General features: G+C 50.9%; 1 protein-coding gene across 4 annotated transcripts in view; it reads left to right on the forward strand.

The window, feature by feature from the left end:
• The first annotated feature begins 2287 nt into the window (after positions 1-2287).
• The window catches only part of PGPEP1 (pyroglutamyl-peptidase I), a 58768-nt gene continuing 34385 nt past the window's right edge, over positions 2288-26670 (forward strand). For all 4 annotated transcript variants that reach the window (XR_007244644.1, XM_048498360.1, XM_048498363.1 and 1 more), the window contains exons 1-2: positions 2288-2432; positions 11383-11435. Coding sequence is in view for 3 of the 4 variants with exons in the window: in XM_048498360.1 (XP_048354317.1) it covers positions 2399-2432; positions 11383-11435 (87 nt within the window). In the remaining variant the exon portion in view is untranslated. The remainder of the gene's footprint in view (positions 2433-11382; positions 11436-26670) is intronic.

Below are 26670 nucleotides of genomic sequence, written 5' to 3' on the forward strand. Positions count from 1 at the left end.
TTTTCTGGGATACTTCTCTGAGCCTCTTCCCTATGTGCTAGTAGTAGACCATACAATTGTATACAATTTGTGATAAGGTCGCTTCGTTGTTGCTGTAGTAGTGCACCAGGAGGGTTCCTAACTGGGGGCAGCTGTTTACAGGAATTTCCCACGGTTTCTACCCTATCGTCATTCAGCTTAGTTTGCTCTAGGTAAAGGGTGCGTACCAGCATGTGCCACTGGCCATGCTGGAGGAACTGAAATGTAGCTCCCTGAACATCTGGAGAGCCGCAGGTTCCCTACCCCTGCTCTAGTAGTGCACCAGAAGGATACCTCTCTCAGTGGGTCAGTCTTGATGTTCTCAGGAGGTACCTAAGGAGTGGCAGCTGTTTGCCAGGGTGTTCACTAAGGAACTCTTGATCTACGGCACAGGTGTCAAACTCGTGGCCCTCCAGATGTTATGGACTACAGTTCCCATCATCCCCTGCCAGCATCATGCTGGCAGGGGATGATGGGAACTGTAGTCCATAACATCTGGAGGGCCACGAGTTTGACACCAATGATCTACGGGACCTTCTTAGCAAGGAGAGATACGCCTCTCCCTTTCTTCCATGCTGGCTGGCATCTCATGAAAAGCTGAAGTGAGTGGAATGTGGAAGCAACGACGCGTTTGAACCCTCCCGTTGCGTCGAGGCGTCGAACGAAAGTCGGAAATATGGATGCTTGGCCTCTTTGAAAGAGTGGTTGTCCCCTCACGTCAACGTCATTAGAGGCGTGCAATGAGAACCGGAAGTGTCTATGCATGACGAGAGGAAACTCTTTGGGAACGAATAAGCCTTTCTTTCCGGGAAAGACGGGACGGGGGCCGCTCTGGGCGCATACTCTCGGTGGTTTTCCCTCGCCTCTGACGTAGCCGCCGGAGGGGCGGGACCCGGGCGGCGTCACGTGGCCCTGCAGGGGCGGGGCCGCGTGCCCTGAGGGGGGCGGGCGCGACGCTCAGTTAGTCAGTCTTTCGCCTGCTGCTCTTGCAGGCAGGAGGAGAGCGGGGCAGGAGACGAGGCGGCCAGTGGAGAAGTTCCCCCCGGCGGCCCGGTAGTAGTGACGGGTACCCCTACCTGCTTACTAAGGAGCCCCTAAAGTGGCCCCTGCAGGAAGCCTGTCGGGGCATCTTTCCTGCAATCGGAGCTTCGGCCTCCCCGAAACTCCCCTTCTGCTACGAGGTCCCACCCGACACCGTTCCTCCGCATACAGTTCCGCCCCCCCCCCCGCGACGAAATCCCCGCCCTGCCACTAACTTTGTTAATTCGGCTGCAGGTGTATGCACCCCCCCCCCCGGAACCCCGGCGTATTTTTATTCCGCCCTTTCCCACCTTTTTGAGACTAACGGGGATACTCAGTATTCAAAGCTGGAGTCCCTTCAGTTCAGTAAACCTAAACCAAATGCGATCTTTCTGTCTTGGGGGGGGGCTGCTTAGTAACCCCGTCACTTACTATTCTGGGATACCACTCCGCCCTTAACTTCCTATGTGCTGGTTACTCTACTATTAATTGTATACAATTTGTGATAAGGTCGCTTCGTTGTTGCTGTAGTAGTGCACCAGGAGGGTTCCTAACTGGGGGCAGCTGTTTACAGGAATTTCCCACGGTTTCTACCCTATCGCTTCGTTGTTGCTCTAGTAGTGCACCAGAAGGATACCTCTCTCAGTGGGTCAGTCTTGATGTTCTCAGGAGGTGCCTAAGGAGTGGCAGCTGTTTGCCAGGGTGTTCACTAAGGAACTCTTGATCTACAGCTGGAGTGTCAAACTCGTGGCCCTCCAGATGTTATGGACTACAGTTCCCCTCATCCCACTGCCAGCATCATGCTGGCAGGGGGATGATAGAACAAGAACAACATCGGAGAACCCTGAGTTATTTCTCAATAATCTGGGACCTTCTTAGCAAGGAGAGATACGCCTCTCCCTTTCTTCCATGCTGGCTGGCATCTCATGAAAAGCTGAAGTGAGTGGAATGTGGAAGCAACGACGCGTTTGAACCCTCCCGTTGCGTCGAGGCGTCGAACGAAAGTCGGAAATATGGATGCTTGGCCTCTTTGAAAGAGTGGTTGTCCCCTCACGTCAACGTCATTAGAGGCGTGCAATGAGAACCGGAAGTGTCTATGCATGACGAGAGGAAACTCTTTGGGAACGAATAAGCCTTTCTTTCCGGGAAAGACGGGACGGGGGCCGCTCTGGGCGCATACTCTCGGTGGTTTTCCCTCGCCTCTGACGTAGCCGCCGGAGGGGCGGGACCCGGGCGGCGTCACGTGGCCCTGCAGGGGCGGGGCCGCGTGCCCTGAGGGGGGCGGGCGCGACGCTCAGTTAGTCAGTCTTTCGCCTCAAGTTGCCCGGGCAGGAGGAGAGCGAGGCGGGGACGGGCGGCCATGGAGAAGCCCCGGCGGCCGGTAGTAGTGACGGGTAAGGGCGAGCACAGAGGGAGGGGCCCCCCGGGGGGGGGGAAGCCTGTCGGGGGGGCACTTTGAACGGGGGACTTTTTGTCCCTCCCGAAACTCTCCCCCCCCTTCAACGAGGTCCCACCCGACACCGTTCCTCCGCATACAGTTCCGCCCCCCCCCCCCGCGACGAAATCCCCGCCCTGCCACTAACTTTGTTACTTCGGCTGCAGGCTTAAGTGACCCCCCCCCCCCGGAAAAATGAACTTGCTGCTTTAGCCGTCCTAGTTAATAGTAACGGGGATACTCAGCAGCCCCACCCAAAAGCTAATTGTTCAGTTCAGAACAATTAGCTCTTGCGGGGGGGGGGGGGGCTGCTTAGTAACCCCGTCACTTACTATTAACTACCCGCTTTTAACTACCTGTTAACTGCCTACTTACTATTGATTACCTGCTTAGTGATTCCCTTACTTACTACTAACTACCCGCTTTTAACTACCTGTTAACTGCCTACTTACTGTGAAGTACCTGCTCAGCCTTGCTCCTTATCTCTGTGGCGAGTTCTGAACAATTGGCTCTTGGGTGGGCCCGCTTACTAACCCCGTTGGTATTAACTGCTTTTAACTACCTACCCGCTATAAACTACCTGCTGAGCCTTGGCCCTTCTCTCCGTGCACTCCACCTGTGGACTGCTTCCCTGTCCAGTCCAAACAATCCCTCTTTTAATTACGACCGTCTCTCCCCTTGTTTGGTTTCATCTGCAAACTTTTTCCCGATTAAAATGTTTCTTTCTCTCTCTCCCCCTCCCCAGAATTTATCCTTGATTGTCTTTTTAAAAAACCCCTTAAGGAAGTAATATTGGCCAACCTCATCCTCCCCCCCCCCCCCCCGCCTCTCTCCTCTGCTGAATATGCCCCTTGTCTGGGGAGTGGTCGGCTCTGAAAGGTCGTTGGAGGGAGGAGGGCTTCTTGTTGCTGGCCCCACCTCCAAGCTTTTTTCAGGACTCATCAGTGGGAAAGTGTAGTGGTGTTATCCTGGTAAAGTTGTCTTGCCTTGCTTGCCTGGTTGAAAAGGAAGTTTTGCGTGTTACTTGAGAAGCAGAGTCCCTGCAACATGTGGGTGCAAGAGACCAGCCCTGTCTTCGATTCTCTGCTGCCTCCCCCCTTGTTGGGCTGTTTCCAGGGGGCTGCACAAAATTTGGCATCCGCTGGAACTTTGGGGGTGGGTCGGGTCACGGTGCCGGCACATGGCATGTTCTCCCCCCCCCACTTATTCCCAAAGCCCAAAATCAGCACCCCCGTCACTTTGCAAGCCATTGTTTGCACCCACAAATGTTGTCAGGCACAACAGGTTGGGTCTGGGAGAAGGAGAGAAAACTGGAGGAATATCATTCACTTAGTTCAGTGATGGCGAACCTTTTCGAGACCGAGTGCCCAAATTGCAACCCCAAACCCACTTATTTATCGCAAAGTGCCAACGTGGCAATTTAATCTGAATACTGTGGTTTTAGTTTAGAAAAAATGGTTGGCTCCAAGGTGTGCGTTACTCGGGAGTAAGCTTGGTGGTAGTCGGTGGCTCTGCTTTGAAGGAACCGTGCAACTCTTCCAACGGGTGAATCACGACCCTTGGAGAGTTTACTCAGAAGCAAGCCCCATTGCCTGCAACCGAGCTCACTCCCAGGTAAAGGATCACGCTTAAATTCTTTGCATGAAAATCAGTGGGGTTTAACAGCGTTTATCAGGGTTACCTACACTGCTTCCCCAAAACTAGGTTTGAGGTTTAATTCTAATAATCGAGCCCAGCGGCCCAGGCCAGCCTAGATGTGGGAGGGGGGTTTATTTTGTTTGCACGTGCCCACAGAGAGGGCTCTGAGTGCCACCTCTGGCATTCGTGCCGTAGGTTCGCCACCACTGACTTATTTATTTATAGTCCGCCTTTCCCCCCTGAAACTCAGGGTGAATTACAGGATGTCAATCAGTGCAACCAGGCAGAATAAGGCAGCTGGAGATCTGTGCCGGTTGAGGCGCAAAGTGGGGTTCAGGGGTGGGGGTGACAGGTGGGAACAGCCTGTTGCTTGCGTGCAGGGATGAATTCCGAAGGGGCGCTCTCCTCTCAGCTTGAGCTGTGGTGGTGGGGCTGCTGCAGGCCTGGGAGAGTTCTGTTTTTTTGCCCAGGAGGCAGTTGTCAAGTGTGTGTCCAGATGTGGAGCTTGAAACAGGGAAACCCGACATGCTGGGACCTGCTCCCTCGCAGAGGCGTCCTCGCACACCTGTGGAGTGCGGCTTGGCCAGCACGCTCTCGTGGACTTGGCAGCATCATGTGGTTTTTTTTTTTTTAACGAAGCGTGGTTTTTTTCCCTTTTTGCCCGGAGAAGTTTAACCTGCCGCGTGCATGTCAGGATAATCGCTTCCAAACTAGCAGCTGGTTTTCTTCTGATTAGCCCGGGAGGCCTCTGGGATGAGGGCCTAGGAGAGGGCAGAGGCACAAAGGAGTCCTGAGGGGCGGGGGCGGGGGGGGGAGAGTGGGCGGCGCTTTCTGTCTCGGAAGGCTGAGCAGCACAGTGGGCACCTGTAGCGTTTTTTGCTGCATGCCAAAGCTCTGGGCTGGGAAAGGACCAATCTCATCCGCTGCTGTTCTCTTGCAGAGCAGGCAGGCAGGCAGGCAGTCTGCACGGAGCTTCAAGGCCAGGACACGGTCTCAGAGGGCCCCTTGCCCTGGGCACCCGAGAGTGTCTTGCAGAGTTGCTTTTAAGCTAGATCTGGCTGTTGGTGGCAGCCTGCCCAGCAGAATCAGCTGGCAGGTTCATCACGCCCATGCCTCTGTGTGTCCACAGCCAAGGCTGGTGGCTCGCTTGAGGGTCTCGTCGTGTGTGTGTGCTGCTGGCAAGGCAGCAGTAAAACAGCCTAGGATGACTCAAGTCAGCCTGCAAGCAGCCATACAAGATTTGTCGTATATGACGGATTAATGAGGGTTGATGGTTTACTGTTTCGGGTCAAATGTGCCGCAGAGGCGTGGATGAGAACAGGTATGTTTGTGTGAATTCTCTCACAGGGCAGTTTGTTTGGGGATCCAGTGACCCTTCACGTGTCTTGAAGGGGGCCACACGGTAGTGTCTCCATTTTATCCGTCCTGTGAGGCAAATTTGACTGAGAATGTGAGTCTGGCCCGAGAAGACTCAGCAAGATTCCTTGGATGACCAAGAGACGTCTCCGCCTTCCAAGAGACCCCTTGAAAAATGAGTGAGCGAGGTGGCGAACGTTTGTCAGACTTCCGGTGCGCCCTCTTCTTGGTGCACGCTGCAGGCAAGAAGCTCTGCCTCAGGATGGGGCAGAATGGCTGAACTCTTGTAAGCGCTGAGGTAGCAAGAATCGGGATTTTCACTTTCTGTGTTCTATACTTTTCATCTCTTAGATTGCCCCATTAGCTTGTTTCTGTGTGCACAGAATAAAACTGCTTTGTTCGGTTTGTTCTTTGACTCTTCAAATTATTTTCTGTCCTCAGCTTATTGCTAATGCATGCTCTACCCCACAGGTGTCAAACTCACAGCCCTCCAGATGTTATGGACTACAGTTGCCATCATCCACTGCCAGCATGATGCTGGCAGGGGATGATGGGAACTGTAGTCCATAACATCTGGAGGGCCGTGAGTTTGACACCTATGCTCTACCCCAAGAGAAGGTGTGTGTGTGTGTGGTCTCTCTCCCTAGCCCAGGGGTCTGCAACCAATTGGCCATGCTGGCAGGGACTGATGGGAATTGTAGTTCATGAACATCTGGAGAGCCTCAGGCTGCAGACCCCTGCCCCTAGCCTCTCGTACATTCAAGCTACGTTCAGTAAGGTATTTGATTGGCTATCCTAGATCTGTCAGTTATACATGCCTAAAATCTCTTATGCGGAGAGAGCTTTTACTACAGGGTATCCAGTTGCATCCATGAAGTCTGAGATGTGCGCGCACACAGCCGATCTAGGGTACAGGTAACTGTAACACCTGGAACTGCCTGATCTTTGGCTGGCACCGAGATTGAGGGATCTTGTTCACTAACAGCAATCACGGCTTACTGGTTAACTAAGTTATTCATTAGAGGCAGGGAATGCAGACGCAAGCAGTTATTGGCAGGTCTCTGTTGCAACCTTTCGTGTCTTAGCTGTATTCTTTCGTAATTCTGCTTTGTCCAAGAAGATATATGACTATCTTGTGGCTGAAAGGAAGGTTCTGGGCTTAAAGGTCCACATTTCTATCGGGCTGTAAAGTTCAGTGGCTAGTACCAGGTCTGTTATTTTCTCTTAGCATAGTGAACTTCCTAGAAGGGTTGTTATGAGGATAAGGCAAGGGTAACCAACACGTAGGGCCGCAGTCAGAGGTGGGATCCAGCAGGTTCTCACAGGTTCCCAAGAGTAGGTTACTAATTATTTATTATTATTACTTACCCGAGGGGGGGGTTACTAATGGGTGATTTTTGCCCGTGATTTTTTGCCTTGGATTCGCCCCCTCCCCTCTCAGCTGTAGCGTGTATGAACTGGAAGCTGCAGTGCTCAGCAGTGAGGTGCACCGGCGTGCGTGGCAGCCTGGCCCTCCGCGTGCAGAAGGTTCATTTCCCGCATGGGGACTGGCGCTTGGCGGCTTCACGCTCCATACCCTGGCCGCCCCTGGAATGCCCGGCCACTGCCCCCGTGCGGTACCCGCTTATGTATCCCCATTTTGGCGCTTCATGCCATTAAAGTTTGAATCCCACCACCATGGGAACCTGTTACTAAAATTTTTGGATCCCGCCACTGGCCGCAGTGTTGTGCTTATTGCAATATATGCAATGTGAATACATGTGGTTCATGGAGAGAATCGGGTTCAAACCTGTGCTCGGAAGAGAAACTTCGGAAGAGGTCTTGGGTTTGTCCTTGCACCTCACTCACCTCCCTTGGTCATTGTCAGACCAGCCCCATCAGCCTTAGTCTCTTCGGAATCTGAAGAAGAAGAGTTTGGATTGATAACCCTCCTTTTGTTTCCTGTAGCAGGGGTGGGCAACTATGGCCCTCCAGATGTTCGTGGACTACAATTCCCATCAGCCCCTGCCAGCATGGCCAATTGGCTATTCTGGCAGGGGCTGATGGGAATTGTAGTCCACAAACATCTGGGGGGGCCATAGTTGCCCACCCTGCAGGAGTCTCCCAGGCAGTGGTGGGATCCAAAAATGTTAGTAACAGGTTCCCATGGTGGTGGGATTCAAACAGTGGCGTAGCGCCAGTAGGGGCTGGGAGGGAGCCTGACGAGCGTGTACAGCATTCCTGGGGCCGGGGCATTAATAATTTCTCTATTTACTGTAAAAAACTCTTTACTGTAAAAAAAAAAAGTTCCTAATTTCCAGCTGGTATCTTTCTGTCCATAATTTAAACTTATTATTATCGCAAGTCCTGTCGTCTACTGCCAACAGAAACAACTACTTCTCCTCTAATTGACTGCCTGTCAAATACTTCATACTTTCAAATACTTAATTTTGTTTCTAGAAATCAAAAGAAGGAGACTTTCCTTAAACAAGGAACTTTACCATATTGCTAAAACATGTTTTTAAAACAGCCCCACAGGGAGAATTATCCCGTTTTCTACCTTCGCTAACCAGCCACATAGGAAAGAGCAGGGACTTTATGGTTTTTTGGACCCTGGTGAGTTTCTAACAGAAAAGCAGACCCAATTAGTAACCCCCTCTTGGCACACACAAATAATAAGAAACCCACTCTTGGGAACTGGTGAGAACCTGCTGGATCCCACCTCTGTTCCCAGGGGCTTACAAACTCTTTTCCCTTCCTCTCCCCACAACAGACACCTTGTGAGGTAGGTGGGACCGAGAGAGTTCTGAGAGAACTGAGATTGGCCCAAGGTTACCCAAGAGGCTTCATGTGGAGGAGCGGGAAAACAAATCCTGTTCACCAGATAGAGGCCACTGCTCATGTGAAGGTGTAGGGACTCGAACCCGCTTTTCCAGATTAGAGTCCGCTGCTCTCAGTCATTATACTTCATTGGCGCTGGTAAATTCTCTCTTTGTCGGATGAAGGTTATTGTTTAATGGGGACATCTGTGGTCACCTTTGATCCAGACCAGGGGTGTCCAACTCTGGACTGGACTATGATTCCCGGCTGGCGGGTGCTGATTGGAATTGTAGTCCATGAACATCTGGAAGATCAGAGTTGGACACCCCTGTAATCTAGGCATTGCCCCATTTGCACAAACCGAAGCTGTTATCAAATGCTTGCTATCAGATTTTGAACAGTCCTGTGTTTAGACTTGGAGGACGGAGGTGGGGGAGTCTTAAAATTTCTCTGTATAAGGAGATTGTCTACATTAGTCTCCCAGAGTTGTGGCTTGCAGTGGCGTAGGAGGTTAAGAGCTCGTGTATCTAATCTGGAGGAACCGGGTTTGATTCCCAGCTTTGCCGCCTGAGCTGTGGAGGCTTATCTGGGGAATTCAGGTTAGCCTGTGCGCTCCCACACACGTCAGCTGGGTGCCCTTGGGCTAGTCACAGCTTCTCAGAGCTCTCTCAGCCCCACCCACCTCACATGGTGTTTGTTGTGAGGGGGGAAGGGCAAGGAGATTGTCAGCCCCTTTGAGTCTCCTGCAGGAGAGAAAGGGGGGATATAAATCCAAACTCTTCTTCTTCTTCTTGCTTGTTTTAAAAACTTGTAGTTCACCATTCCTATCTTCAGGGTGGTTTGCTTAAGAACAATTAAAGCAAAGAGAACTGAAAAAAATACAGCATACCAGTTAATATCGAAAAGCTCTGTAAAACAAGACCATTGTGCCCGCACTGGCCATGGAGGAGCTTCCTGTATTACTTCCGGAAGGCCAGTCCACAGAATGGGGGCCACTACTAAGAAGGCACTGTGATTCTTTGGATAGCGCAGGGGTCTGCAACCTGCGGCTCCGGAGCTGCATGCAGCTCTTTCAGCCTTACACTGCGGCTCCACATGGCCTGGAGGTCGGAGGGTAGCGTGGGTGTGTCCCTTCAGCCCTCCAGAGCAGCGCTGGAAGGAAAGGTGAGTGGAGGGGCCGAACCGGAGGAGGCTCCGTGCGTGAGGGTGCTGCTTTTTGTGTCCCCTCCACTCCCTCTCCTTCCAGCACTGCTCTGGGGGGACACGCCCACGCTGCCCTCTGACCCCTGGAGGTCGGAGGGTAGCGTGGGCGTGTTCCTCCAGAACAGCCGCCATCCCCCCTCTGCCATCCCCGCAGCTGCCATCCCCCCTCTGCCACATGGAGCAGGCGGCTGCTCCTGATTCATGTACCTCAAGAAGCCATGAATCAGGAGCAGCAGTGGCGTAGGAGGTTAAGAGCTCATGTATCTAATCTGGAGGAACCGGGTTTGATTCCCAGCTTGGCCGCCTGAGCTGTGGAGCCTTATCTGGGGAATTCAGATTAGCCTGTGCACTCCCACACACGCTAGCTGGGTGACCTTGGGCTAGTCACAGCTTCTCGGAGCTCTCTCAGCCCCACCCACCTCGCAGGGTGTTTGTTGTGAGGGGGGAAGGGCAAGGAGATTGTAAGCCCCTTTGAGTCTCCTGCAGGAGAGAAAGGGGGGATATAAATCCAAACTCTTCTTCCTGGGTCGTGAGGGGGCTTTATTGGTAAGAATTGCTCCCTTGCATTGAATCTGCAATGTCTGTTGTAGTTTCAAAATTGGAGGAATATCTTTGTCTCTGCCCCAATGCAACCAGCAGGCTGTGTTTTTGACCAGCTGAAACCTCCAAATAGTCTTCACGTGGTTTGAAGAAGGTGGGCTTGTGTCCAGTGGTGGGATACCTTTGCGACTGTCTCACCCCATAAATCCCAGGTGGAACTTACTGGTGATCCCCGGCCCCTTTATGATGTGGCTGGCCTCCACCTGGGCCAGGGCTTTTACGGCCTTGGCCCCTACCTGGTGGAACATTCTTCCATCTGATGTGCGGGCCCTGCAGGCCCTTGGTGAATTCTGCAGGGCCTGTAAAACCGTACTGTTCCACCGGGCTTTGGAGGAGGCCGGCCTTGGATTCCCTCCCCCGGATGCCCCCATGCTGAGTGCCATAATGCCTTTGGCACATCTGATATAACATCTTTTCAGCACGGCCTGTCCCCTCCCGACCTTCGGATCGGGCGCCACCATTTTATATGGAATATGGATTGCTGCTATGTTTTTATAGAATTGAATTATGAATTTTGAACTTATTATGCACTGTTATATTTGTGCTTGCTGTACACCGCCCAGAGCCAGAGGTGGGATCCAGCAGGTTCTCACAGGTTCCTGAGAGTAGGTTACTAATTATTTGTGTGTGCCGAGAGGGGGTTACTAATTGGTGATTTTGCCAGGTGATTTTTGCCATAGTTACGCCCCTCCTCTCAGCAGTAGCGCGCAGAACTTGAAGCAGTCTAGCACGAGGTGCACCGGCGTGCGTGGCAGCTTGCGCCTGTGTGCATTCGTTTCCCGCCTAAAGACCAGCACAGTGGCTGCGTCCTTGCCACAGCCCCACCCAGGAATGCCCGGCCATGCCCCGTCGTGCCCCGCCCAGCCCCATTGGCGCTACGCCACAGTTTGAATCCCACCACCATGGGAACCTGTCACTAACATTTTTGGATCCCACCACTGCCCAGAGCCCTTTGGGGGTGGGCGGTTCCCAAATCTAACAAATAAAGAAATAAAATAACAAATGTCTAATTTAACAACTGGTTGTTTACAAGCGCCATTTTAACAACCGGTTCTGCCGAAGTGGTGCGAACCGGCTGAATCCCACCACTGCTTGTGTCCTCTCGATCCGCTGTGCTAACAGCAGCGCCGTCCTTCCCCGCTCCGTTAGGCATCCCTGTGCTCTTGAATAGGGTTTGGAAGGCGTGGAGAGAAAGGTTGCTGCGGGTGGCACTTCCTGCGCCTGTCGGCAGTTTTCCCAATCCCAGTAGCTTTTCCTGCTTGCGTTCCCTGGAACAACATCAACTATGTGGAAATGTGTTTCTGTCATTCCAGGATTCGGCCCATTCGGAGAGCATTCGGTGAACGCCAGCTGGATAGCCGTTCAGGTAACTAACGAGCTTTGGAGAGCTCCTTCTCTCTCTCTCTCTCCTCTCTCTCTCTCCTCTCTCTCTCTCCTCTCTCTCTCTCTCTTCTCTCTCTCGTCTCTCTCTCTCCTCTCTTCTCTCTCTCTCTTCTCTCTCTCTCTTCTCTCTCTCTCTTCTCGCTCTCTTCTCTCTCTTCTCTCTCTCTCCTCTCTCTCTCTTCACTCTCTCTTCTCGCTCGCTCTCTCTCTCTCTCTCTCTTCTCTCTCTCTCTTCTCTCTCTCTCTTCTCTCTCTCTCTCTTCTCTCTCTCTCCTCTCTCTCTCTTCTCTCTCCTCTCTCTCTCTTCTCTCTCCTCTCTCTCTCTTCTCTCTCTCTCTTCTCTCTCTCTCTTCTCGCTCTCTCTCCTCTCTCTCTCTCCTCTCTCTCTCTCTTCTCTCTCTCTCTCTCCTCTCTCTCTCTTCTCTCTCTCTCTTCTCTCTCTCTTCTCTCTCTCTCTCTCTCTCTTCTCTCTCGCTCTCTCTTCTCGCTCTCTCTTCTCTCTCTTTTAAATTATTTTTTCCTCGCATAAAAAGACAACAGACAAAACACAAAAACATACAGGAAGAAAAAAATACAACCCGTTGCACATCATAAGGTGACTTCCAGCTATTTCACCTTTTGACTACAGGTTAACGCTAACTTCGGTGCCTACAGTCGACATACTGTTTCAGTGTTTCAACAACAACACAAGCCTTTATTGGCATATAAAACAGGACAAAATTTTAAAACAAAACAAGGTTAAGAAATACAGTTGCTAAAATTACTAATTTCCAATATAAAATTTGCAACAGTTTCACAAAAGAGCACATCAGAGCTGTTCGGGAGACTGGGTATCTTATAACACTCATGCCACTGAGAACATTGCAAGAAAATGGATTCATGTATTTCATGCGTATCTTATTGTATTTTAGGGCATAGAAACAAAGAATGGTCAAGTGTTTCAACCGTAGTCATATCACATGTTTCAGCGATTCTTTCTTAAACGTCTTCTGTTAATTACAATCTACAGTTTTCTTTAGATTTCCACCTCAGTACATCTCTATTTGAATAGTTCTTCACAAAGTATTCTGTAAAGGGCTTTCAGTTTTGTGAAAAATTGCCCGAACTGTTGTTTCTTAATAACGCTGTCAGTTTTTGCCATTTCTAAATATTCTGTCAACCTTCAGAATCCAGTCATCTTTTGTTGGTATTGTCCCTCATTCTTTGTGCAAATAAAGTCCTTCCTGCAGTTGTCATAGATCTAAATCGAGTTCTGAATTGCTTAGGAAAGTTTTCACCTGTTGTTTCTAACAGAAAGACTTTTTTTTCAGAATTGCTGTTTTCAAATTTTTATTGCAGTCCCTTGAGTACCATATCTCAAGAAGTTGCGGCCTTTCTACATGGCCACCACATATGAAAAATGACCCATCTTGCTGGTGACATTTCTTCTCTTTGGTTTAGGCTGGGGTGGCCACCTGTGGTGCTCCAGATGTTCATGGACTACAATTTCCAATTGGCCATGCTGGCAGGGGCTGATGGGAATTGTAGTCCATGATCATTTGGAACACCATTGGTTGGCCACCCCTAGCTCAGGCTATTTGCTGCTGGCATTTCTCTCCTGACACCTCCTACCTAGCCTTGAGCCAAGTCTGTCCCCTCCAGCCAACCCACCAAAGGTTAATCAATAATGCTCTAATCCACAGGTGTCAAACTTGCGACCCTCCAGATGTTCATGAACTACAATTCCCATCAGCCCTTGCCAGTATAGCCAATGCTCATGTTGGGAGGGACTGATGGGAATTGTAGTTAATGAAGAAGAAGAAGAGTTTGGATTTATATCCCCCTTTCTCTCCTGCAGGAGACTCAAAGGGGCTTACAATCTCCTTGCCCTTCCCCCTTCACAACAAACACCCTGTGAGGTAGGTGGGGCTGAAAGAGCTCCGAGAAGCTGTGACTAGCCCAAGGTCACCCAGCTGGCGTGTGTGGGAGTGTCCAGGCTAATCTGAATTCCCCAGATAAGCCTCCACAGCTCAGGCGGCAGAGCTGGGAATCAAACCCGGTTCTTCCAGATTAGATATATGCGCTCTTAACCTCCTACGCCACTGCTACTCCTGAACACCTGGAGGGCCGCAAGTTTGACACCCCTGCTTTAATCCATGATTGATAACTCACCTGACTGGTGAGGGTTTGGAAATGCCCAAGAATCTTAGCAAGAAGAATAGCGCAAAAAAGATGGCTCGTGTTTTGGGTCACCTGGCTATGTGCAGTTGGGAGGTTTGGAATCTGGGATGCGGCCCTTTGCGGCAGTTGTCGTTGGCAGCATCCGTGGGGCTGAACCGTTGAGCGGGTTATGCTGGGACTCAGGAGGAGTGTGAGGGCCTGGGGCTGTTTATTCTGGAAGGCCTATTCAGTGTGCGGAAGACTTACCCCAGGGGTCTTCAAACTATGGCCCTCCAGATGTTCATGGACTACAATTCCCATCAACCCCTGCTAGCATGGCCAAGTGGCAGGGTGGATGGGAATTGTAGTTCATGAACATCTGGGGGGCCATAGTTTGAAGACCCCTGACTTACCCAAAAGCAGCTGCTGAGAAGGGCCCGGACGGCCGCCGCCAGACTGGGACCAAAGAGCAGCCTCTGCATGGGGCGGCTTCACATCCCTTCTTACTTGTCCCACCACCTTCGTTCAGGACGTGGTTTGATTCGGGGTGACCTAAACTGTGACAGGTACTTCTCCGGCAGAGCCTGGGGCGCTCGAGGTCTTGAGTCCTGTAAGGACCCCATTCCCAGGTAGCCTTCAGAAATGAACCTGAGCTCTGCAATGTGGAAGGAACCGTTTTAGGGCATTGGAGCGGAATCGGCTGAGCCGATGGCTTCTGCAGAAGCTGCCCTCTCGAAAGGGGAGGTGGTTGGACACCTGGGCAGAGGTTATTGTTGTTGTTTCGATTTATTCCTTTGCAGTAATCTCAGAACAGGCCCAGTGAGGGAACCTTTCCTCGCCTCCAAACCCAGGAAGTTTTCTCTGAGCTGTGCCCTTCTCTGTGCCCGGGATGTTTATCCATACATCCCGTGCCAACGCCCTGCAGGGTGGCCCCAAACCGCAGCCCAGATCACCCCCGCTCAGCTGTTATTCCTTGGTATCTCTTGGAGGCTCACTTACGTAGCTTGTTGGAAGCACAGCCTCGTTTCTGTTGTGAGGAATGCTGGGCGTTTTCTACCCAACTGGCACGAGGCCTTGTGTGGTTCACTTATTCCTGAATTCCCTGGAGGGGATCCTGCCCTTTATCGGTAGCTTCGTCTTTCTGGAGGCCGGTTATCAGCTTGTCCTGCGGGGTGGTCTATTCATTTGATACGGAGATTTCGTTTGCATTTGAACATACGTTTTACAACTCGGTGTCGAACTCACGCCCTTCCAGGTGTTATGGACTACAGTTCCCATCATCAATTAATAAACAAACCATTGATTCTGGGGTCCTATTTTCACTCAGCACCGTAATTATAGTAGAAGCAGCAGAAAGGACACACACTTCTGTGCTTCACCATGTTTAAAAATAGTCCTGACTTCCAGAATGTCTACTGCTATTTGAAACCCATCATGCTGGCAGGGGATGATGGGAACTGTAGTCCATAACATCTAGAGGGGCGCGAGTTTGACACCTAGATCAGTGTTGTGTGTGTGAGGGGGGACGTATCAGAACCTATGGCACGGGTGCCAGAGTTGGGCACTCATGCACAGAGTTCATCATGTGGGAGGGGGGTGGAAAATCACACACCCCCCCTCACACACACACACATCTAGGCTGGCCTGGGCATGATCCTTTACCTGGGAGAAAGCTCAGTTGCTGGCAATGGGGCTTGCTTCTGAGTAAACCCTCCTAGGATTGTGATTCACCCATTGGAAGCGTTGCACGGTTGCTTCACTAAGCTTACTCCAGAGTAACGCGTGCCTCGGAGCCAACAGGGTTTTTTTAAACTAAAACCTCAGTATTCAGGTTAAATTGTTGTGTTGGCACTTTGCGATAAATAAGTGGGTTTTGGGTTGCAATTTGGGCACTTAGTCTCGAAAAGGTTTGCCATCACTGACCTGGATGGATCCATGACATCTTCAAAATACGTTAAAAACCAGGCAACCAGTAGGACGGTGAATTCGTGGCCAGTCGCTGGCTGCTCCACTCAGTTGCAGGCTGTTGTCCTCCATTGGAGGACTGCCCTCCAAACAGTGATAGACAGAGCTTTCAGCTGCATTGAGGGCAAGAGCCTCCTTGCATTTAACTTACAGATTCAGTTCTTTTCTGGTCGCCACATCTCAAAAAGGATATTGGAAAGATAGAAAAAGTGCAGAGAAGGGCAACGAGGATGATTGAGGGACTGGAGCACCTTCCTTATGAGGAGAGGCTGCAGCGTTTGGGACTCTTTGGTTTGGAGAGGAGACGTCTGAGGGGGGAATATGATTGAAGTCTATAAAATTATGCATGGGGTAGAAAATGTTGACAGAGAGAAATTTTTCTCTCTTTCTCACAATACTAGAACCAGGGGGCATCCATTGAAAATGCTGGGGGGAAGAATTAGGACTAATAAAAGGAAACACTTCTTCTCGCAACGTGGGATTGGTGTTTGGGAATATGCTGCCACAGGAGGTGGTGATGGCCACTAACCTGGATAGCTTTAAAAGGGGCTTGGACAGATTTATGGAGGAGAATTCGATTTATGGCTATGAATCTTGATCCTCCTTGATCTGAGATTGCAAATGCCTTAGCAGTCCAGGTGCTCGGGAGCAGCAGCAGCAGAAGGCCATTGCTTTCACCTCCTGCAGGTGAGCTCCCAAAGGCACCTGGTGGACCACTGCGAGTAGCAGAGTGCTGGACTAGACGGACTCTGGTCTGATCCAGCAGGCTCTTTCTTATGTTCTTAGATCTCATTGCCACCACATGCAGCCATCAGGTGAATGTCTTGAAAAGCGAATTAGCCAAATTCGAGAGGCCCATCAGTGGCTGATAATGCTGATAGCTGAACAGAACCTCGGTACTGAGAGACAGCCTCCCTCTGACTATTAGCTGCTGTTTCCCAATGCTGTCTTCCTTCTGGGATTCTGGCGGGGGGGGGGGGGGGGGCAGTCATCACCGGAGGCCAGAAGGTATGTTAGCTGACCCTCAGCTGCCTCAGAGAGGGACTCCTCTGAGGTGCTCAGTGGCCGGGTCATTCTCTTGCCCGTGCTTTTTGTGTGCATGCGCCTGTTGCCCATTGAATATTCTTGTGCACTTTGGGGGCCTTTCTGTGAAAGAGAAGCACTGTTTTGGGCAAGCTGGGGCTGCCAAGATCCTCCCCTTTCCTCGGATCCCGCTTCAGGTCCTCCCCCTTCCTCAGAGGAAGACGAGTCCGACTTGGGATGCAAGGGGAGTTTGAAATTTTGTCCAACAGGACTCATACCAAGGTGAAAGCCCAATAGCCTGCAGCCGTTGTCTCAGTTAAACCTGTGTGTCGTCCTGCCTCTCTTCTTTTTTCACTCTTTCTCACAATTCTAGAACCAGGGGGCATCCATTGAAAATGCTGGGGGGAAGAATTAGGACTAATAAAAGGAAACACTTCTTCACGCAACGTGTGATTGGTGTTTGGAATATGCTGCCAGTGGTGATGGCCACTAACCTGGATAGCTTTAAAAGGGGCTTGGACAGATTTATGGAGGAGAAGTCGATCTATGGCTACCAATCTTGATCCTCTTTGATCTGAGACTGCAAATGCCTTCACAGTCCAGGTGCTCGGGAGCAACAGCCACAGAAGGCCATTGCTTTCACATCCTGCAGGTGAGCTCCCAAAGGCACCTGGTGGGCCACTGCAAGTAGCAGAGAGCTGGACTAGATGAACTCTGGTCTGATCCAGCTGGCTCGTTCTTACGTTCTTATGTTCTGTACTTGCTTGGAACAAAAGTTGCATTTGCTGGAAGTCCTGAGCATTCGGTCCCCTGGCTTTCTTGGAGTGCTGCATGATATGTTGTCCACACGCTCAGCAAACGGAAGGAATCCCTCCTCTCTCTTTTGCTTCTTTTTTAAGACGCCAAGTTTTCAGGCGGTGGGATTCCGAGCCCAGTTTTTCCTCCTGTAAAAACTGGGGTGCGCACAACACACAGAGCCCAAAGGGGGGGTCTTTGTTAGCGCAGCTGATCTGAGCCAGGAGCCAGGCGGTCTCCTCTTCCCTTCCCGTTCCCCTCTGGAGCTCTGGGAATACTCCTTGTAAAGACTTTCCAAATTAAATCCCAGACCGTAATCAATTGTAGCTAGTGAGTGGCGGCCAGCCAGATGCTTGTTGGTGGAGCCGAGCGAGAGAAGGGCTCTCTCTCTCTCTCTCTCTCTCTCCCTCCCCCCACCTTTTTATTTTCGTAAGATGCAGCTGTGCTTTGGAGGATCTGAGCCTGGGTTGGGATAATCCCGGCTACCTGCATTAGCCAGGAAAAGAGGCGCCCATCTGTTTGATCGCTTAAGTGGGGCACCCCTCCTCTGCCCACAGAGAAAGCAGACAGGGACCCTTTTTATATTTAAATTGTCAGACGGGAAACCCCCGGGCCCTGGATCAAACAGCTTTGCTGATGGGCTGGAAGTCCTTCCTTCCTTTGCAGTTGCAGGAATCCTTTGAGCGGCTCCTTGCTACTGTCTCTCCTTCCTCCCTTGCCCCTGACTAACTCTTCTTCCGACCTGGTGGTTCGGATAAGAACATAAGAACTGGCCTGCTGGATCAGACCAGAGTCCATCTAGTCCAGCACTCTGCTACTCACAGTGGCCCACCAGGTGCCTTTGGGATCTCACGTGCAGGATGTGAAAGCAATGGCCTTCTGCTGCTGCTGCTCCTGAGCACCTGGACCAGGGGTCCCCAAACTACGGCCCGGGGGCCAAATGTGGCCCCCTGAAGGCATTTATCCGGCCCGCCAGGCATGGCAGCGATGGCTCCATTCATGTGCAGTGGGGGCTCGAGGGAGAGGAGGAACCGGCCCTAGCTTGGCTGTTGGATTGCAATTACATGATGGCACCCCAAATCTCCATGAATTTTCCTGACCCAGAGTTTAGAGGAAACCTTACATGCTTGGCAATGCCTGCTCCAGCCCTTCCCTCTCAAGCTACTCCATGTTGCTCTCCAGGCTTTCTGTTCCGCCTCACTCCCATTGGCATCCAGCCAGGCTGGTGAATCGCTAAGCTGGCTGCCTAGGAGGAAAGAACCCAGGAAGATATATCCTGGGTTAGATGGGAGAATGCTTCATTAGGAAAGTTCTGCTTTTTTTTTTACAGGGGAAGGTATTCCACAGCCTCCCAACAATATTTGGAGACCCACCCTGTACTTGGCATACTTTGGTCCACTGTTCTAAAATAGACCATGACAGAAAGGCTGAAAGGTGAAATCAAACATTTTACAATCATTTGTGCATAGGAATTTGTTCATAGTTTTTTTTTAGTCCGGCCCTCCAACAGTCTGAGGGACAGTGAACTGGCCCCCTGTTTAAAAAGTTTGGGGACCCCTGACCTGGACTGTTAAGGCATTTGCAATCTGAGATCAAGGCAGATCAAGACTGGTAGCCATAGATCGATTTCTCCTCCATAAATCTGTCCAAGCCCTTTTTAAAGCCATCCAGGTTAGTGGCCATCACCCCCTCCTGTGGCAGCATATTCCAAACACCAATCACACGTTGTGTGAAGAAGTGTTTCCTTTTATTAGTCCTAATTCTTCCCCCCAGCATTTTCAATGAATGCCCCCTGGTTCTAATATTTGTGCTTTGTTTTCACTCGTGACCCTAAGGCAGTGGTTCTCAACCTTCCGAATGCCTCAACCCTTTAATGCAGTTCCTCACGTTGTGGTGACCCCCCCAACCATAAAATTATTTGTGTCTCGGTTCCTAACACCATTGGAAATATGTGTTTTCCAGTGGTCTTAGGCGACCCCTGGGAAAGGGGTCGTTCGACCCCCAAAGGGGTCGCAACCCACAGGTTGAGAACCATTGCCCTAAGGAAACTCACCAGTGAGGGAACCGCATCTTGGTTTTTCTGTTTCGAAAAGAACCGATTAAGGAGATGGCGGGATGCTAATTGTGCGAGTTGGATTAAAGGCAGTTGATTCAATTTGTGTAAAGCCATGTCAGAGTTTTTTTAAAAAAAAAACAATTGGAAGGAAAAGAACCTGGGTTTGGGCTGCTGCATTAAGGTCACTCTCAACGAGGCGTGAGGATGGGACGGTGACCGCTTCTCAGATGGTAATTTTGGAAAACGAAAACCCTTGTGTGTTCCCCCGCCCCCGCCCCGGCAAGGAATCTACTGCCCGATTGAATCGCTCAAACGGCTCCAATCTCGTAAACGCGTCAGCGTGGGGACCTCGGCTTCCCGAAGGAGAGGAATTTTGCAGCTAGTTCGGCGGCATCTCAGCCCGGAGTTTGTCCAACCGGGGGTTTGGCTTGCCCCGAGACTGGAGAGGCCCAGACAAAAAGGAACAGCATGCCTTTGAACACATGCAAGAGAGGCATTGTGCCTGCCTCAGACAGGACTTCACGGGGCGGAGTGGACACAAAGCACAGTGTCTGAGTCTCTGAGTCCCAGACGGTGTGATCTGCATCTTAATAGACAAAAAATCAATTAAACAATCTTAGCAAATCCTCCTTGGCTTGAGGGGGGCTCAGGCAAACTCCCACTTTATTCCGTCTCCGGCGTTCTCTTGCAGCCCCAGGCTTGGGAGGAGGGGGGAAAGGTCCTTCTTGGAGGGGGGGGGATTTCTTTTTGTCCACCTCCGTGGTGGAATCTCTGCCCCCAGTTGATGGCTTAGATGTGCTCCCCCGGGACTGGCTCTGTGTCCAGACAGGCAGAACAGGTAGACAGCAAAGTTCATCTCTGCAGGAGGTGGAAACGGAGTTTCAGGCCGGAGGGGTGGCAGATCTTTGGCAAACTGTTGCTCTTCCCTTTAAAAGCCGGGCGTGTTTATCTTTTTCCTTTCGCAGTTGTGTTTTGCGCCGGCAGCTCGTTCGCTTCTCCGCTTTTGTTCGACACGCTGAAAAGCGTAATGCAAAAGCGAGATTCCCTGCTCTGGAGTTCTGCTCACTTGCTCTCCTCGCTCTGTTCCTGTCTCCTTCCCCGCCCCCCCTTCAAGTTGCTAAAGGACCAGGTGTGCCTTCCAGTCTGTGTACTTAATTGGCTCCTACACCCATCTCCCTCCCTCCCCCCATGCGCACACACACATGTGTTTTTCTGCCTGAGCGGGAGCGAGGTCAGAGTGTGTTCTGACATTCGTGTGGACAATTGCTGTCAGGGCGTCTAGACAGCCCAGATAAGGATATTAGACACTCACAATGGGAGCCATTGTCTAGGGGTCAGGGAATCGGTCAAACCCCCGTTCGTTTTTTTTCACTATTTGTCAGGTATACGGGATGGCCGACCAGTCGTCTGGTTGCCGGAGGGCTCTTTCCCTTGCCTAGTTTAAGGACAAGCCCTCGGCTTGGTGAAAAAATCTCTTCAGGAGCAAATTTGTAAAACCGTGGGGACAGGTAGCCAGGCAGGGCTGCTTCGAAAATGATTTCTAGCTCAGGAGCCTGCACGCCGGACGATCCTTTTCTACTCTTTTTTTTTAAACTCACTTATCCTAATTAAATAGGCTTGATTGCTTTTTCGGAGAGTAAAAACAATCACTTAGGTAATTTCCGGCAGACTAGTCATGACTTAATAACGCAGTGCCGTCGCAAAAGACGAAAGAGGCAGGAATGAAGTCGCAGGAGAAGCAGCCGTCAGCATCACAGGGAATCAGAGCATGAACGACAACGGGTCCCGAGTCTGAGAAAGGGAAATGCGGTCTGTCCTGGAATCAGGAGATGTCAGACGTTGGAAAGTTTGACTTTCAGTAGTGTTGCGTTGGAATAAGGTTGTTTTGAACACATGGAGTTGCCTTATAACATAGGTGTCAAATTCGCAGCCCTCCAGATGTTATGGACTACAGTTCCCATCATCCCCTGCCAGCATGATGCTGGCAGGGGATGATGGGAGCTGTAGTCCACAACATCTGGAGGGCCACAAGTTCGACACCTATGCCTTATAGCAGTGATGGCGAACCTTTTCAAGACCGAGTGCCCAAATTGCAACCCAAAACCCACTTACTTATCGCAAAGTGTCAACACAGCAATTTAACTTGAATACTGAGGTTTTAGTTTAGAAAAAACAGTTGGTTAGGAGCTTGGTGGTAGTTGTTGGCTTTGCTTTGAAGCAACCATGCAACTCTTCTAACGGGTGAATCATGGCCCTAGGAGGGTTTGCTCAGAAGCAAGCCCCACTGCCAGCAACCGAGCTTACTCCCAGGTAAAGGATTGCACTTTAGTTCTTTGCATGCAAATCAGTGGGCTTTAACAGTGATTTACAGGGTTACCTACTCTGCTTCCCCAAAATTAGGTCTTAGGTTTAATGCTAATATTCGAGCCCAGCGGCCCAGGCCAGCCTAGATGTGGGGGGGCGATTCCCCCCCCCCTCATATGATGAACTCTGGTTGCACGTGCTCACAGATAGGGCTCTGAGTTCCACCTCTGGCACCCGTGCCATAGGTTCCCCACCACTGCCTTATAGCAAATCAGACCATTGGTCTTTCAGGGTCGGTATTGTGCGTTCAAATTGGCCGCGGCTCTCCGTGTCCCATTCAGAGGTCTTTTGCATCACTTCCTGGCCAGTCCCTTACCTGGATATGTTGGGAGGTTGAACCAGGGAACACCTGCATGCCAAGCGGGTGCTCTGCCCTCGAGCCTTGGCCCCGTCCTTCTTAAAGGCATCTTTCAGATTTGGCCCAAAACAGGCAGTTTACAGCTCATGAGAGTAGGGTGTGGCTTTGAGAGTGACCAGCTTCTCCTCCCAGGACAGGTAGGTCCAGTGCAGGTGTGGATGAGGAAGGTAGCTTGCAAGCTAGAGGTGAGCAGGCCCCGGTTTGAGGCGACGCATCTCTCGTTTTCGGGAAGCAGCCCGGGTCTTCCGGTGGGAGAGAGGAGGGAGCTGTCTCTTCATCAGGTCTGGAAGCAGAGCAGAAAATCCTCTTGCCGTTCTGGGAGATGAACGTGAACTCGGCAGGGAAAATCTGTCTGAGATGACTGTTGTGGCTGACAGTTGTAGGTTTTCCAGGCTGTGCGGCTGTGGTCTGGTAGTTTTTGCTCCTTTTGCCTACATTCCATGGCTGTAACAAATATTACACCCATGCGTATCCAACTCACTAAGTGAGTATCATTTTAACATATTCTTACTATCATAAATATACAAAAAATGTTTACTAAGTACACCGTCAGGTATGGCTATAAAACCTCTAGATTAGGTTTTTATTTCGGCAGTCCTTTGTCAAGCCAATAATTGTTGTACAAAGTGTTCTTTTTCTTACTCCTCTAGGAGCACAACTGTTTTTTCTTACACTAAATAGTTTCCTAACTGAATTTCAAGTTTCACTTCAATGGCTCTTCTTTAAATAGTCCTTCTCTCTGGATATCAGGATCTCATGTGAGAGCTCTGGGGGTGATAGTAAGAATATGTTAAAATGATACTCACTTAGTGAGTTGGATACGCATGGGTGTAATATTTGTTGCAGTACCTGTTGTACACCTGCCTTGATTATTATGGTACATTCCATGGCTGGCATCGTCAGAGGTACGTTGCAGCCAGCACCTGAGGATGCCAGCCAAAGATGCAGGTGAAACGTTAAGAGCAAAAACCACCGGACCATGGCTACACAGCCCTGAAAACCCACAACAACCAGTCAATTCCAGCTGTGAAAGACTTTGACAATACACAGGGGCAGAGCGAGGGGGAACTGCACCTGGGGCATGCCTGCATCCTCTGTCCTGCCAAGCCCCTGTCATGCCCCTGCCTTGGCGTGTGCCTGGGGCGTCGTGCCCCACCCCGCCCCATTGGCTCTACGCCACTGACAATACATCATAGTTTGCCTTTGCATTTGATGTGAGGTGCAAATATTTGACCACCTAGAGCAGTGGTGGCGAACCTTTGGCACTCCAGATGTTATGGACTACAATTCCCATCAGCCCCCTGCCAGCATAGCCAATTGGCCATGTTGGCAGGGGCTGATGGGAATTGTAGTCTATAACATCTGGAGTGCCAAAGGTTCGCCACCACTGATCTAGAGGATTCTTCCTCAAATGTTTAGCTTCAGTGGCTACGCAGCAGTGGCGTAGGAGGTTAAGAGCTCGTGTATCTAATCTGGAGGAACCGGGTTTGATTCCCAGCTCTGCCGCCTGAGCTGTGGAGGCTTATCTGGGGAATTCAGGATTAGCCTGTGCACTCCCACACATGCCAGCTGGGTGACCCTTGGGCTAGTCACAGCTTCTCAGCCTCTCAGCCCCACCTACCTCACAGGGTGTTTTGTTGTGAGGGAAGGGCAAGGGGGGGTGTCAGCCCCTTTGAGTCTCCTGCAGGAGAGGGGATATAAATCAAACTCTTCTTCTCTTCTTCTTTAAAAATAAAAAAAATGAAAGCATGGATAAGCCTCATGGTTGCTCAGAGAGGTTTGCAGGTCTATGAGCAGCAAGGCATGTGACAGGGGCTGAGAGATTCTTCCTGTTTGGAGATCAAGGCTTCCAGGCCACGTTTGACTCGTGCCTCCTGTGCGCCGTCAGCAGACCAGAATGGATTCTGCAGAACAACAGATGGAATTGATATGTGTCACTAAGGCGGATTCCGCATGGGCCAAAAACAGCGGCGTGAAAATGGTGTGAACCCTTTTACACCATTTCAAACCGTTTTGCGCTGCTTTCACACCATTGTTTTTGGCCCGTGCGGAATCCGCCTGAGCGTCTCTTATTCCACCCCAGTCAACTCCATCAGGGGGCATTCCAGATGAGGGAGGGGGACCCTATCTAGGACTGAATTGGCTTTCCCTCCCGTTCTTTCATCAGTGGTGTAGTGGTTTAGAGCAGGTGTACTGTAATCTGGAAGAACCGGGTTTGATTCCCCACTCTGCTGCTTGAGCTATGGAGGCTTATCTGGGGAATTCAGTTTAGCCTGTGCCCTCCAACACGGAGCTCTCTCAGCCCCACCTACCTCACAGGGTGTTTGTTGTGAGGGGAGAAGGGAAAGGAGTTTGCCAGCCCCTTTGAGTCTCCTTACAGGAGAGAAAGGGGGGGGGGGATATAAATCCAACTCTTCTTCATCATCTTTGATTTACCCAAACCACAACTTGGGAGGCTCAGTGATATTGTCGTATCCTGGCGACCCCCAAAACGGCCCCTGAGATCTGGGAATGTAGTCTTGCGAGAGCTCAATGGGCATTCATTTCTAAAAGCTGCAGGCTTTTCTCAGCCCCACCTACCTCACGGGGTGTTCGTTGCGAGGAGGGGAGGGAAAGGAGTTTGTCAGCCTCTTTGAGTCTCCTACAGGAGAGAAAGGGGGGGGGGGGATATACATCCAAACTCTTCTTCTTTCAAAAGTGAGCCGGATTTTGTGTGTCGTTTCCTGTCTCTTATCTTTATGAAGTCCGCCTAATGCGTTTGGAGGCTTCTTTTCTGCCCTTCATCTCCCAGCGGCACGGTTCAAATCCCACCCCTGCTAATGAATTGAGGTCTCTCAGACTAGGGTGGGGTAAGAAACCTAGGATGAATTCTGCGTCACCTGCTGCTTTGCTGACCCTATAACTCAGGGGTCTTCAAACTGTGGCCCTCCAGATGTTCATAGTACAATTCCCCATGAGCCCTACCACCAGCAGCAGCCCGCGTGGCGGGGCTGATGGGGCTGCCAGTCCATGAACATCTGGAGAACGCAGACTGAACCTGCTCGCCTCACACTTGCGCTGATGAGCAACCTTGTCACCCCCAGTCCACTTCACTTTGGGGGTGGGGGTGGAGGTGGGGTATTCTAATGAACTCCGTACCTCTGACACTCCCCAGAGCGAGCGTGGTGTAGTGGTTAAAGAGCAGGTGGATTCTAATCTGGAGAACTGGGCTTGATTCCCCACTTCTCCACCTGAGTGGCAGAGGCTTATCCGGTGAACCAGATGTGCTCCTACATTCCTGCTGGGTGACCTTGGGCTAGTCACAGTTCTTCGGAACTCTGTCAGCCCCACCTGCCTCACAAGGGGTCTGTTGTGGGGAGAGGGAGGTAAAGGAGCTTGTAAGCCACCTTAAGTCTCCTTTTAAAAAATTTTTTTAAATAGAATATTGTTATATTTGTTACATTCAATATGTTTGTTCCAACTATACATTTTTCCTTTTTCACCCCTCTCCCCCCTCTTTTCCATTGATTATTTCAAGCAAGCAGCAGAAGGTTCATTCTTCTTATTCTCTTGTTCCATAGTTCTTCGTTAAATCCGGCTTCTTCCATCCATTTCTCATGCAATGTCCATAATTTCATAATATCTTCTCATTTCTCTTGCCACAGTGTATTTTTTGCCAGTCTCTCAAAAATTTCTAGCTGTATCTGTTCCCAAATATATTCTAGCCATTTTGAGACACCGCCTTGAGTCTCCTTACAGGAGAGAAAGGTGAGGTATAAATCCAAACGCTGCTTCTCTTCTTCCTGTGTCCGCTTGGACCCTGTTGTCCTCTTGGAGTTAAATTGAAACTTCCTAAGAGACTGTGAGAGCTGGGGCCAGTTTTTGTATTCTTGGACTCCCGCCCAGGTTGCTGCTGCTTTGGCGCCAGCGTGGCAAAGCGCAAGCATCTCGGGCTGGGAGCGGGAGGATCTGTGTCCAAATTCCTGAACTGTCACAGAGCTTGCTGGGTACCACTGGGCTGATTGACACTTGGGCTAGGAGCAGCAGTGGCGTAGGAGGTTAAGAGCTCGTATATCTAATCTGGAGGAACCGGGTTTGATTCCCAGTTCTGCCGCCTGAGCTGTGGAGGCTTATCTGGGGAATTCAGGTTGGCCTGTGCACTCCCACACCACATCCAGCTGGGTGACCTTGGGCTGAGTGCTAGTCACAGTTCTTGGGAGCTCTCTCTCAGCCCCACCTACCTCCGCGAGTTTGTTGTGAGGGAAGGGAGACAGGAGATTGTAAGCCCCTTTGAGCCTCCTTCAGGAGAGAAAGGGGGGATATAAATCCAAACTCTTCTTCTTCTTCTTCCCTCTGCTGGGGAACATTGGGGGTCAGGGCGTGGAAAAATGGACACCAGGCGGAGCTCCTTCAAGGTGTGGTGGGATGAACATGGCACCGACGGGTGTGGGATCTTTCCTTTCCCCAGGTGGTCTGCCTCCAAGAGAAAGTGACTCAGGGCAGACGAGGAGGACCCCCGTGTACGTAACTCTGTGGGAC

Source organism: Sphaerodactylus townsendi, linkage group LG05 (assembly GCF_021028975.2).
Source record: "Sphaerodactylus townsendi isolate TG3544 linkage group LG05, MPM_Stown_v2.3, whole genome shotgun sequence".
Lineage (NCBI taxonomy): Eukaryota > Metazoa > Chordata > Lepidosauria > Squamata > Sphaerodactylidae > Sphaerodactylus > Sphaerodactylus townsendi.